This window comes from Ceratotherium simum, chromosome 22, assembly GCF_057802395.1.
Source record: "Ceratotherium simum simum isolate JZ-2026a chromosome 22, ASM5780239v1, whole genome shotgun sequence".
NCBI lineage: Eukaryota > Metazoa > Chordata > Mammalia > Perissodactyla > Rhinocerotidae > Ceratotherium > Ceratotherium simum.
The window spans coordinates 5,696,928-5,709,021 of record NC_141921.1 but is presented as its reverse complement, the minus strand read 5'-3'; the positions used below and the strand labels follow the sequence as shown (position 1 = coordinate 5,709,021).

General features: G+C 58.7%; 1 protein-coding gene across 3 annotated transcripts in view; it reads right to left on the bottom strand.

Moving 5' to 3' along the window:
• GLIS1 (GLIS family zinc finger 1) overlaps positions 1-12,094 on the bottom strand; it is a 215,770-nt gene that overhangs the window by 19,349 nt on the left and 184,327 nt on the right. For all 3 annotated transcript variants that reach the window (XM_087445779.1, XM_014793837.2, XM_087445780.1), the window contains one exon: positions 2,622-2,783. In XM_087445779.1, the coding sequence (XP_087301905.1) occupies positions 2,622-2,783 (162 nt within the window). The remainder of the gene's footprint in view (positions 1-2,621; positions 2,784-12,094) is intronic.

Genomic DNA, 12,094 nt, shown 5'->3' with positions numbered 1-12,094 from the left:
GGTCTATACATCCGTCACCTCAGTTGATCCCCCATCTCTCTCTCCTGAGGTAGGTGTTTGAGGAAACTGAGGCCCAGAGAGGCTCTGTGGTGTTCCTCGGACCACTGGGACCAGGTGGAGGGCCAGGGTTAGAGCTCAGGCTAGTTCTCTCCAGTCTGTTCTGCCACTTTCCCGCCCATGGAGAGAATCCCAGGTTCTCTGGTGCCAGAGGGGAGCTGGGGACAGGACTGGGTCCCCTCTGGAAAACAGGGCCCCAGCCTGCATGGGGCTGACCCGCGGGGCCTCCGAGCTGCGGATGCTGGGAAAGCACCCAGGCCACGTGGAGCCACCTGCGGTGTTTACGTGGGGCGGGCGCGAGTGGGGGCTGGGCGTCACGAGGACCTTCTGGGGAGATGACAGCCTGAGATAACCCTGGGGGCTCATTCTGGGCCTGAACTGACCTGCCCTGGAGCTCTGTTCACACACCAAGTGGGGGCCAGAGGCCTGTTGCTTTGGGGCTGGATCCAGGAAATGCAGTGAGGAGGGCGGGAGGAAGGGCTAAGTCAGGGTAGGTGACCCCAAGAGGCCTGGAGGGACGCTGCCAGGGCCTGGGGGGAGGGGTGCAGAGAGGCCTGGTGCCATTGGCGCAGCCGGGACATAACTGGGGTACTGGTGCACAGATGGCGCCTCTCGGGGCCTGGGCGGGTGCCAAGGGCTCCAAGGGCTGGCGTGTGGGGAGGTAATGGAGGAGGGGGCTTGTTAGCATGCCTCCTCCCTTCATGTCCCCAGTGCAGCCTGTGACAGTGAGGCCTGGGAGGGGAGGGTGGGGACAGCGGTCGGGGTCAGGTTGGGGACAGGGCTCTTCTTTCTTACCTCCTTCCTCCCTGTTCCCTCTGCTCAGATCCACCTCTTCAGGGTGGCTGACACACCTGCTTTTCCAGCAATGAGCACTGGACTTGGAGTCAGACAGACCCGGGTTTGCATCCCAGCTCTGCCACTAAGCAGCTGTGTGACAGCCGATGACTTAATCTCTCTGAGCCTCAGCTTCCTTGTTTCCAGGATGACACTGGGGGAGGGTGTGTGGTACTGGGGGTGGGGGGAAGACGTGTAGAACATTCTGCCTGGACCCAACACATGATCTCCCTGCTATTTTCTGCCACCTGCCCCCCATCTTTTTTGGGTCTTGGTTTTCCCAGCTATAAAATAAAGGGTTTCGGGGGCCGGCCTGGTGGCACAAGCGGCTAAGTGCACGCGCTCCGCTGCGGCGGCCCGGGGTTCGCCAGTTCGGATCCCGGGCGTGCACCGACACACCACTTGTCAAGCCATGCTGTGGCGGCGTCCCATATAAAGTAGAGGAAGATGGCCACGGATGTTAGCTCAGGGCCAATCTTCCTCAAGAAAAAAGGGGAGGACTGGCATCAGATGTTAGCTCAGGGCTAGTCCTCCTCACAAAAAATAAATAAATAAATGAAGGGTTTGGACCAGAGAGCCTCCAGCTCTGACCTCTGTTGTTTCGTGGCCTCTAACCTACCCTGGAGGGGTCAGTTGCCCTCTTAGGCCTCTGCTCCCTCACCTGTCTATCTGTGTAGACAGGCTAGGCTTGATGGCCACCCAGGTCTCCTCGTCAGCAGAGTTCCCTAAACATTTGCACGAAGAGCAAAGACACAGGCTGTGGGCCCAGAGGTGGACTCTGGCTGCAGACCCGTCAGCTCTGCAGACCCGCCAGCTCTGCACACAGGGGCTGGGGTCCTCCCAGGCCACATGCACACCCTCACACAGGCCCCGTGAGACTGGTGTGAGGCCCAGCTCTGAGTCGGCTCTGCCACCTTCCAGCTGGGCAGGCTCTGAACCTCCCGGAGCCCCGCATCCCTCATCTCTCAGATGGGTAAGTGAGCCCCTCACTGGCAGGGCCAGCATGAGATGGTGGGAGACGATGTTTTAGGAAGTGCTGGGTTACCCGCTGAGGTCTGTGTGCACGAGAGAGGATGCTTGGAGCGACACTGTGATAAGGCTGTCGTTATCACGCGGGCACAAGCAAGGGAAGGGAGGTGGACATGCAGGCATCAGGGCCCCAGGCACTATTCCAGGGGCCTGGGGTCTTAGGTCCTGCCCACAACAACTCCTCGCCCACTGTGCCCAGGGGACAAAGAACGGCCCTGGAGAGCCTCTGGCCTGTCTCCCTGGAGAAGGTGAGGTGGGAAGAGCAGGGGGCCCTGCTCTGGGGGTGGCTGACAGGCCTGGGGAGAGGACAGGGGATGGGAAGCCCATTCGTTCCATGGGGGCTATGCAAGGACACCCTGGGCCGGTACCTATGGGCTAAAACAGTGGTTCTCAGTTGGGGGAGAGTTTACTACCCCCTCCCCAGGACATCTGGCAATGCTGAGAGACACTTTTGGTTGTTACAACTGGGAGAAGAGAAATTGCTCCTATCTGTCTAGTGGAGAGAGGCCAGGGATACCTCTAAACATCCTATAATGACAGGATTCCCCCTTTCCCCAACAGTCTTCCTGCTGCAAATGTGAACAGGGCTCAAGACAAAGGCAGGGTTTTGGCGTGGATGCTGGCCCCCACCTGCATCAAACAAGTGGGGCAGTGTGTGCGTCCTCCACCCTGTCCCCTCTCGGCCTCCGCTGTGGGCCTACCGTGTCGAGGTGGGTGCGCTGGTGTTTGGCGCGGTCGCTGGAATTGCTGAAGGCCTTCTGACAGCCGGGGTGCTGGCACAGGTACGGCTTCTCGCCCGTGTGGCTCCGCAGGTGGATCTTGAGGTTCTCCAGCCGCGAGAAGGCCTTGCTGCAGCCTTCAAACTGTGGGAGACGCGGGTGAGGGGCGCTCGGCAGTCCCGGGAGGGCCCACCACTCAGCCTGGAAACGGCCCCCAGCATCCTCTGCCCCCCGGGCCTGCCCGAGGCCTCCAGGCGCCCTGGTTCAGCTCCCCATGAAGTGCCCAGGACCCAGACTCTAATCAGGGAAGCCCTGGGGGTCCAGAAAAAATACACCCCTGACTTAGAAATGGCCACCAGGGCTGGAGAAGAAAATGGTCTTTCCATTCCTGGGTCTGGAAGGATCCCCCAGCCCCCAAATGGCATCTGGAAACGACGTAGCCCTGGATGGACAGGATGGCAGCGCCCTTCACCTCCCTGTGCCTTATTCCCTTGCCTACAAGCTTGAGACTCTGAGGCCACCACTCAGGGCTGATACCAGGGCCCCAAGGGGTAGGACACTGACTGTCAAGGGGCTTTGTCCATCTGGAGCGCAGCATGAGTGCCGGTTGCTGTCAGAATAACAACCACATTTGTAAACCCTGTGTCTTTGATTTATCATTTGGCTGTTTGGCTGTCCAATGCCCAATGTCCTGCCCACATACCAGGCCCTGTGCTGGGCAGTGGGCATGCCGTGGGTGCAGCACAGACAGGTGATGCCCTGGTCAGGGGCGGGACTGGACAGAGAGCAACACACGCAGTGCCCTCCTCCTGCGGCGCCCGGCTGCCCCATCTCGGCAGCCTCGGCCCAGCTCCCCTCTTTCGCGGAATCCCCTCCCTCCTCCCTCTCTCCTCTCCTCACAGCGACCCTATGGGACCCTGCTGCTGTCTGCCTAAAGCCCCGCAAGCCTGGCATTCAAGCCCCTGTGCCCTCCACACCTTCCCGCCGGCCCCCTGACTCCCACCCCACGGTCGCAGCAGCAGGGGTCCACCAGGCAATTTCAAGCCTTTGCTCACACAAGTTGCTCAGCAAGGAATGTCCTCTCTCCTAACCATCCAATCCCCCCTCAGCCTTCAAAGCCCAGCTCGAATATGCCTGCCCTGGTCCCCTAGTGTGACTGGATGCTCCCTCCTGCTTCTCCCACTGTCTGCCCGTCCAGCCAGGCCGGCGTTCCTGCAGTGCACACCATGGGTGGGAAGAGGAACCAGCACAGACCGCACCTGTGCCGTCTGTCTGTCCAGGCACAGTGCTGGGTGTTTAACCAAACAACCCGCGAAGGGTGTGGCCTCAACGTCCCCACCTCAGAGACAGAGGCTTCGTGTGGTGATCACAGGACTGTGACACGGCAACGACAGGACACAGGCCACGTCTGCGCCAAAGCCCAGGTGGCTCTCTGTGCCTGCTGTCTTCCTGGGGCAGGTGGACAGGGGAAGGTGACCTTGGAGGAGGAAGAGACCAGAGGAGGCCAGCTCCCTCTCCCGAGCCATTGGTTTCATGCCCAGGCCAGGACAGATGTGAGGACAAGGATCCAGAGACAGCCACTAGTCTGGGGTGAGCTCCCTCCCCGCCTCCCATCGAAGGCCTGGCCACAACTGCGGGCCACGCACCGCTAGGGCTGGTCCAAGGTGAGCCACCCACAACTGGGTTTCAGAGGCTGTTCCGCTTCCTACTTCCAGATGTTGTGCCTTTTCCGTGCATCAAAACCAGGGGGAATCCTATTTGGGGAATAAATAGGCCACAAGCCACCCCCTTGCTCTCCTGCAATGGCCTTGTGCCAGGTTCACCCCGAAGTGAGCGGAGGAGCCGCGGCTGGAGAGCGGGCTGCCTCTAGCACCGGCTGGTCCCTTTGTTCCACTGGGAGGGAGGCCTCTGAGGCGGAGCGGCAGTAACTCCTCACATGCTGCGTGATTTTCCTGACGTTGGGAGAGTCCACGGACTCTGGAGGCCGGTATATCATCTCTCCCACAGGGTCTGCCTGGCCAGCCCTCCGTCTCTGCACAGTTGCCCCCACCCCTGTCTTTGTTCAGGCTGTGCTCCTCCTGGGACACCCTCCCTTCCAGCTTGCTGACAATTTAACTCATATATTTTTCAAAAGTCCAGGATCTGCAGCTTGGTGTTCACGGTCTCCTGAGGCAGCCCCTGCGCCTCTCCGTCTGCAGACCCCCAAAGTCACGCAGAGTAGCCCACGGGAGGGATTGGCTCTGAATGTGTCAGGAACTTGCATGCCCCCAGGCCTCTGCTTGAGCTGTTCCCTTTGCCTGGAATGCCTTTCCCTCCTTCGCTCATGTAGCGACATCTACTCACGGTGCTCAAGCACTGCCTCCTCTGAGAGGCCTTCCCCAGCCTCCCGGCCCTCCCTGGCTCACCCTGAGCTGTGGGTTAGGAGGTTTTCCTGCACACCCGCTGCCTTCTCTTCATGCCTCCAGGCTGAGGGTCTGGGACTTCCCTGAGGCAGGGCTGGTGCAAAGGGTGGGTTAGAAACCGTGATCCAATGGGGGTAAGAACAGGCGTTCCCCGGCCGGGGAGCGCATGCACCCCTGTGAGTGCATCCCCTCCCCTCCAGAGTCCATCAAGGCACCCCAATACCTGTGCGTGTGCCCTATGCCCATGCCACGCCCATGTCCAACGGCCCAGCCTTGTCCTGTCTCCGCCCCTCGGAACTTCCCAGAGCCGAGTCACAGGCTGGGGTACAACGAACGAGCAGCTGGTCAGGGCGCCCTGATGGAGGGGTCGACCCTCTAGTGGAACCAGAGGTAGCAGCAGGTGCAGAAGCGGTGCTGCCCCCCAGGACTGGTCTGCGATGAGGATGCTGCAGCTACCCCTGGCAGAGCAACGCCCCCATCAGGGCCACATGCCAGAAATGCTGGGCCTAGAGGTGCGTGGGCCCTGCTTGCAGCTGCCTGCCAAGGTCCCCGCGGGCCCCTATTCTGCAACCGCGCAGGTGGGCTAACAGAGGCAGAGAGAGGAGGACGGGAACGCTTGTGGGTTCAGCACCCATGTGCGTGCGCTCTGCTGGGCCTGCTGCTGTCACTAGTGTGATTGATGTGTCCCCTCCACAGCCCTTGGGGCCAATACTCCTCTCCCACGGCCAGGAGCCGAGGCTTAGGGGAACCAGCCTAGTGGTTACGACACAGACTCCGGTGTGGACAACCAGCCTTGCGTCTCGGCCACTCCACATACTGAGTGATCCAAGGTGAGTCCTTTCCCCTCTTTGAGCCTCAGTTTCCTCATCTGTAAAATGGGGTGAGTTCTACCAACCATGGAGGGTGGTTGTAGGGAGGATTAAATGAAATACTGCACAGTAAGCGCTTATCTTGGTACCACGCGCCCAGTATCATCACTGTAGCTGTCATTTAAGGTCACACAGTAGGTAAGTAGCGGAGTGGCCTTGCACCTAGGTGGCAACTCCCAGGCCTGCTGCCCCTCTGCAGAGTCGGAAGGGGGCATGTGTGTGTGTGTGAGTCTGTGATGTCCCGCTGGGCATGGTGGGCTCCCACGTCCCCCCATGTCCTGTTTCCACTTCTCACTCCTCAACCCCTTACCTCACTCCCCATCCTCCTCCTCCAGCCTGGTATCTGGACTGACCTTCTCATCACACCCTGGCTCTCAAGCCTTGGCTCAGATGTCAGCCTGGGCATGGGGCCTGGAGCAGGATGGGGACTGGGGAACACGCTGGAGGGGCAGGGGCTCCAGTGCCTCCTGCGATGCGGAGTTAGCCCAGGGCTGTCCCGGCTCCACCTCTAACGAGCAGGCACCCTGGGGACCTGGCAGGGCTCACATGGTGGCGGAAAGGCCTGGTCTGGGATCCTAAATCTGGGCATGCACATCTGAGTTTCCCACGAGCCCCCGTTACCTTACAGCTGGCAGCTTCACCAGACAGCCCCCAAGGCCCCTCCAGCTTTAAAGCTTTATGAGTCTAGTTCTAAACTGTGAATCTAACCAAGTCACCCTTGCTCAGGACCCTCCAGGGCTCAGCGTGCCTGCTGATGTCTGGTCAGGCCCCTTAGCCCGGCATTCGAGGGCCTCCACGGTCTGGTGTGTCAGTCTGGGGCAAGGGTCCAGACCTGGAAAGCAGACAGCCCTGTGATCTTGGCGAGTCAGAACGCTCTCTGTGCCTCAGTTTCTTTCTCTGTAAATGACGACGAGAGTAAGCAGCTCACAGGCTTGTTGTGAGGGTGGGGCAGTGTGCACATCTGTACGGTGCACAGGACGCACTCTGTAAATGTGACCACTCTTCTGGGGGCTGTTCCTGCCTTGCCCTCAGAGAGGACCCCAGTGGGGTCAGGCTTCACTGGTCCCAGAAGCAAAGAACAGGACACCCTCGTTGACAGTCTTGGCCACTGGTCTGGCCCAAACTCCTTTCCACGCCAAGCTGTGGGGCACCCTTTGGGTACTAGGAGCAGCCTCCAACGAGAGTGAGGCAGGCTTTTGGGGTGGGACTGGCCGTGTGGGGGTTGGGGGGCAGCAGGGAGAGGTGCCCCACCACTGTTGTGTTGTGGGGGTACAGATGCTGCCAGAATGGAAACATGGGTCTTGTTGGAGCAGAAATGGAGCTGATAGCACATCCCTGGTTTTGGGCCTCGGTTTCCCTAAGGGAGGAGGAGGATGGGCCCTAAGGCAATGCCACTGTGACCCAAGGGTGTAATGATGCTTTCCTGGGGTCTGCACCCAGGGGGTACACACTGGGGTGGGGCCTTCCTGACATTCCTCCCCCAACACCCCAGTCCCCTGAGGTTCTAGGCTAAATTTTGCCCTGGACAGGCCCTTTCCTCCCAGCTGTCATGTCCAGGTGTATAACCCTGAGGAGCAGACCTCCTGGGACACCCCACTGCCCCCATTGCAAGGGGGCAAGGAGGGGGAATTGCCCCTACTATGCCAGAGGGCACTGAGCCTGGGCTAAGTCAGTCAGAACTGCTGTCTCTTCTAGAAAGAAGTGACCCATCAATCTTCAACACAAGGCAGCAATGTCAGACAAACCCCACAGCTCTGAGAGTCAATCGTGCACCCTGATCCATCCACCCCAATCTTGTTACACACCCCCGTCACTGCTCACTCATCCCCATCACTCTTCAGGCATCCGCCCATCCTTCTAGCCACTCACTTCCTGGATTCGCTCGTGCACTCTCTTGTCTCTTGCACATTGATTCATGTCTTCTTGCCTTGCTCAGCTGCCCCGTGTGCCTGGCAGCGTGCTGCGAGCTAGGATTTTAGGGCAACAAAGACCACAAAAGACTCATAACACCAAACAAAAGAGAAGGTAGTCAGCTCTAAGAAGGGGCTGGTCTCACGGGCTTCCAGCGGGGGAGGCCAGGGGGTTGCTAGAGCCTTCTGGGGGGAGCTGGGCCTTGATGCCTAGGCAGGGTTTGGACAGACAGGGTGGAGGGCACAGAGAGACTGGGAGGGGTGGTGCATATTCTGGAGACAGCGAGGGACCTGCTGAGTCAGAATGAAGGGGAGCAGGGGAAGGAAATGTGGCAGTAGAAATGGGAGTTTTGGGGGCTCCTTCAATCAAACTCATGGGGTGGTGATTCATTCTAGAGCAGACGAGTTTGGGGATTTTTTTTGATCCCAAAAGACTCCGCAGAAACCACCCAGTGCAATCACTGATGTGGTCCAGCAAATGGGGTGCACGAGGCTCTTCACTTGGGGACTCTGGTGCCACTCCTGCTGGCTGGACTCTTCAGCCTCTGACCTCCTACCTTCTACTTGGATGCTTGAGCCAGGAACCTGTTCCCTCTCCCTGGCCCCTGCATCCAACCGGCCACCAAGCCAGGGAAATGCCACCTCTTAAACATTACATCTTCTCTTTTTTACTGCTCCACTGCCCTGGTCCACACCCCCAGCATTGCTCACCCAGGTGACTGCGCCTGCCGCCGTCAGGCCTCCCGCCCCTCCCATCCCAACTCATTCCCACACGATATCCAGTATCTAGAAGGAAAACTTCAGCTACAGGTCTGTCCGAGGCCCTCCCTGCTTAACCCCTGCATGGCTCCCCAGTGCTTCGGCAAGTCCAAATCCTCGCCAGGCATTCTGGCAGAGGTGACCTGGCCCCTGGTGATGGCTTGGTGGTGTCTGCCCCTCCCCTCCCACCCCCACACCATTGTGTTTCAGCATCAGAGCAGCCTGGGTGTGAATCCACACTTCCTGATGGATGACCTTGGGCAAGTTCATTTCACTTGTCGGAGCCCAGAGTCCTCATCTGTAAACGGGGCATCACTCTGGCACACCTGGGCACACAGTCAGGGGTGCACCTGTGAACCACAGGGTGCATGCAGCATCCTGGGGCCCAGGGCCCTGATGCCAACTGTGTCCACCCAGAGAATTACACAGGCACCTCTTGTTCAGGTAAATTTGAAACACACCAGCTCAAATAACCAAACACAACAGATTTATCTGGCCAGAAACAAAGGCTCACATGCCATGGGCAACAGAGAGGGTGGCTACCGTGGGTAGAGGGTACGCAAGAGGGGAGAAGGAACAGAAGGGACATCAAACAGTCTAGAAAAATGGAAAAATGGGTGTTAGCTTTTTCTTATTTACCTTAAAGTGCATAAACATTAAAATATGCCTTAAGACAGAACTAGGGTGAATTCAGAATGATGTAAGTGACAAGGTGACACCCTCTCAGACGCCTACCATGGGCTGGGTGCTGTGTGTGCTTCACGTGGTGTTTCATTTAATCATGACAACGTGCCCTGTTGGTGAGGCTCCTTCCTAGCCCCACTCTGCAGATGGGGAAACTGAGGCTCAGAAAGGTGACATCACTGGCTCCAGGTCACACAGCCAGTAAGTGGCAGAGCTGGGATATGATCTCAAGTCTGGCTGATGTGCAAGTCTGTCTATAGGGGCCCTAGCCCCTCTGCCACTGCCTTAGGGATCCCTACATAAAGCACCAAAAATGGGCTGGCACTCAGCAGCTATTACAGGGATTTCCCACTGGGCCCACATCCTGGGTTCCATGCCCAGGCAAAGGCCGGGCCCAGCCCTGGATGCAGAGCCGGTGCCGGGAAAGGACGCCCTTCTTCCTGGCCCCTCCGAGAGGGGAGATGCCACCACACAAAAAGGAAATCCGAGGCGGCACAGCAGAGAAGGGCGAGCCCCGGCTGATGCACAGAGCGCGGAGTCTTGAAAGGCCCCGTTCCCACATGTGGGGCGTGTTACAAAAGAAGATTAAAATAACGGGGGAAAATACCCCGGGAACCGTGAAGCCCTAGACCATCTGGAGTTTTATAGTAACAGGCCGGGGAAAATCAGCATCTAATTGAAAAAAGTCCACTGCAATCCCTTACCGCTGCATGCAGCTCAGAGGACCAGGGGCAGGAGATGAAAGACAGAGGGAGCCATCCTGGGAGCTGGGGAGGGGACACCTTCTGCCCCTCTGGGCCAAAACCCGGGAACCTGCAAGCTCTGGTGGGGGGAGGGGAGGGCACTGGGCAGACGTCAGAATCTGCAGGGCTGGGCTCACCCTACTCAGCAAGTTGCCCTCTCTGAGCCTCTCCCTCATCTGTAGAAGGGCTAAGTGAGATCATTCACGGAAGCCCCAGCATGGTGCCAGTTGGTGTGACCGTGACCGTGCTCTCCTTCTGGCCCCTGGGGAAGGGTCGAGGGTCCTGTGGACACTGTGCCACAAGCCAAAGGCCACGAAGTCACGCAGACAGAGGTTTATGCCAGGGCTCCATCAGTGACAGCCACAAACCCAGGCAAGTCGCATCCCATCTCTGTTCTCATTTTTCTTCTCTCTAAAATGGGGCCACCACAAGAGGCTGTCAGAAGTAAACAAAAGGACATGCCCAGCATAGGAACTGGGCACAGAGTGGGTGCCTAATGAACGTTAAGTTTCCTCCCTGCAGCTGACACGGCCCGCAGAGGAGGGGAGGCTGGTTCTCAGGCTCTGCCTAAGGATCTGGACACAATGGGTAGGGAGGGGGTTGGGGGAGCAGGGCACAGGCGGGGCCGGGGGAGGAAATGCCTCCAGTTTTGGCATCTGCCAGTGACTTGCTTCTAAACAAACACATTTCTTGTTTAAGGGTAAAATATATTGGGTTACAACAGTCTGGCAGGCCATTCGGGGATCAACTTCTCATTTTTGTACAAACTTTTAACTGACTTTACAACAATGATCTGGATGGGAGAACTGCACGGTGCCAGATCCTTCTCTAAGACGTCAAATAATTCTGTGTTTGGCCAGCTTGAAAGGCCAGCCAGGAGCCGAGGTCCACGGCTCACCCCGCACCCTGGGAGGGGGACTCTGGCCCTAAGGTGACTGTCCTATGAGCTCCCATGGAGTTTTCACGAGGTGCTTCGCCGCTCCTTGGAGGGAGGTTGAGGCAAGACGGGGAGGGACAGATGTGGAGAGAGTCCTGGGAGGTGAGGCCAGAGGGCGCTGGCCTAGACTCTGCTCTGTGAGGCCCGTGAGGGTCTGGCCTGGCTTTGGGCATGCAGTGCCGTCTGAGGAAATGAATGAACGGGCAGATGTATGACCGTGACAGCAGCGATCCCATTTACCACGTACCTGGGACTCAGCCGACCTCTCCCTAACACCATCTCCTTAGCCCCGTTAGGCTGGTACTGCGACCTCAGTTGTTACAGAGGCAGAAACTGAGGCCCAGGGAGTTTATGTGTCAGTGTTCCAGAGCTCGAGGGATGGAGCCTGGGTTGGCCCCAGCACCCCTCTGTGCCTGGGCGATGCTCCTGTCCTAGGCAGCTGTGACTGATGGGTGCCATGAGATCCGAGGCCAGCGTGGGGATCACTTCGCGTCTGCTCAGCTCTCCAGGCCGTCATAACCATCTAGAGAGGCTGGCAGGCCCAGGGAGGGGTGGGGCACATAAAGGACAAAGGGAGACTGGGCCAGGGGTCAGGTTGTGCCTGCCCTTGGGAGGAGGTTTCCAAGGCTGGTGATGTGGGGGCTGCAGACCCCTCGTCCCCTCCTCACCAGGACTGCACTGAAGGCTCTGGACTGGGCCCTTCTCCAGCAGCAAGTCCCTGTCTGGGCAAGAAATGGGTTCCTGTTCCCAGGCAGCGAGGGCCAAGAGGCCAGGCCACCCTACCAGAGGTGTGTAGAGGTCCCCAAAGTGGGAGGTGCAGGAGGTGCTGAGTCTGCTCACCAAGTAGACAGGTGGGACTCAGGGGAGCCCCTGTGCTGAGCTGTGGCCGGACGTCGTCCGAGGTGTGGAGAGAGGCTCGGCTAGTGGCCAAGGCCCAGCAGACTGCACAGAATGGTGACACATACACACACACCCAGCCACCAGCCACAGACCTGGAAAAGCAGACACACGCACACTCTGACACCTTCCCTCCCCACCAGCCAGTCAAAGACACAGAGCCCCAGGATACCAACACACAGCACTGATTCACACACACACACACACACACACACACACACACACGGCTCATGTCACAGACACACAGGCCAGCA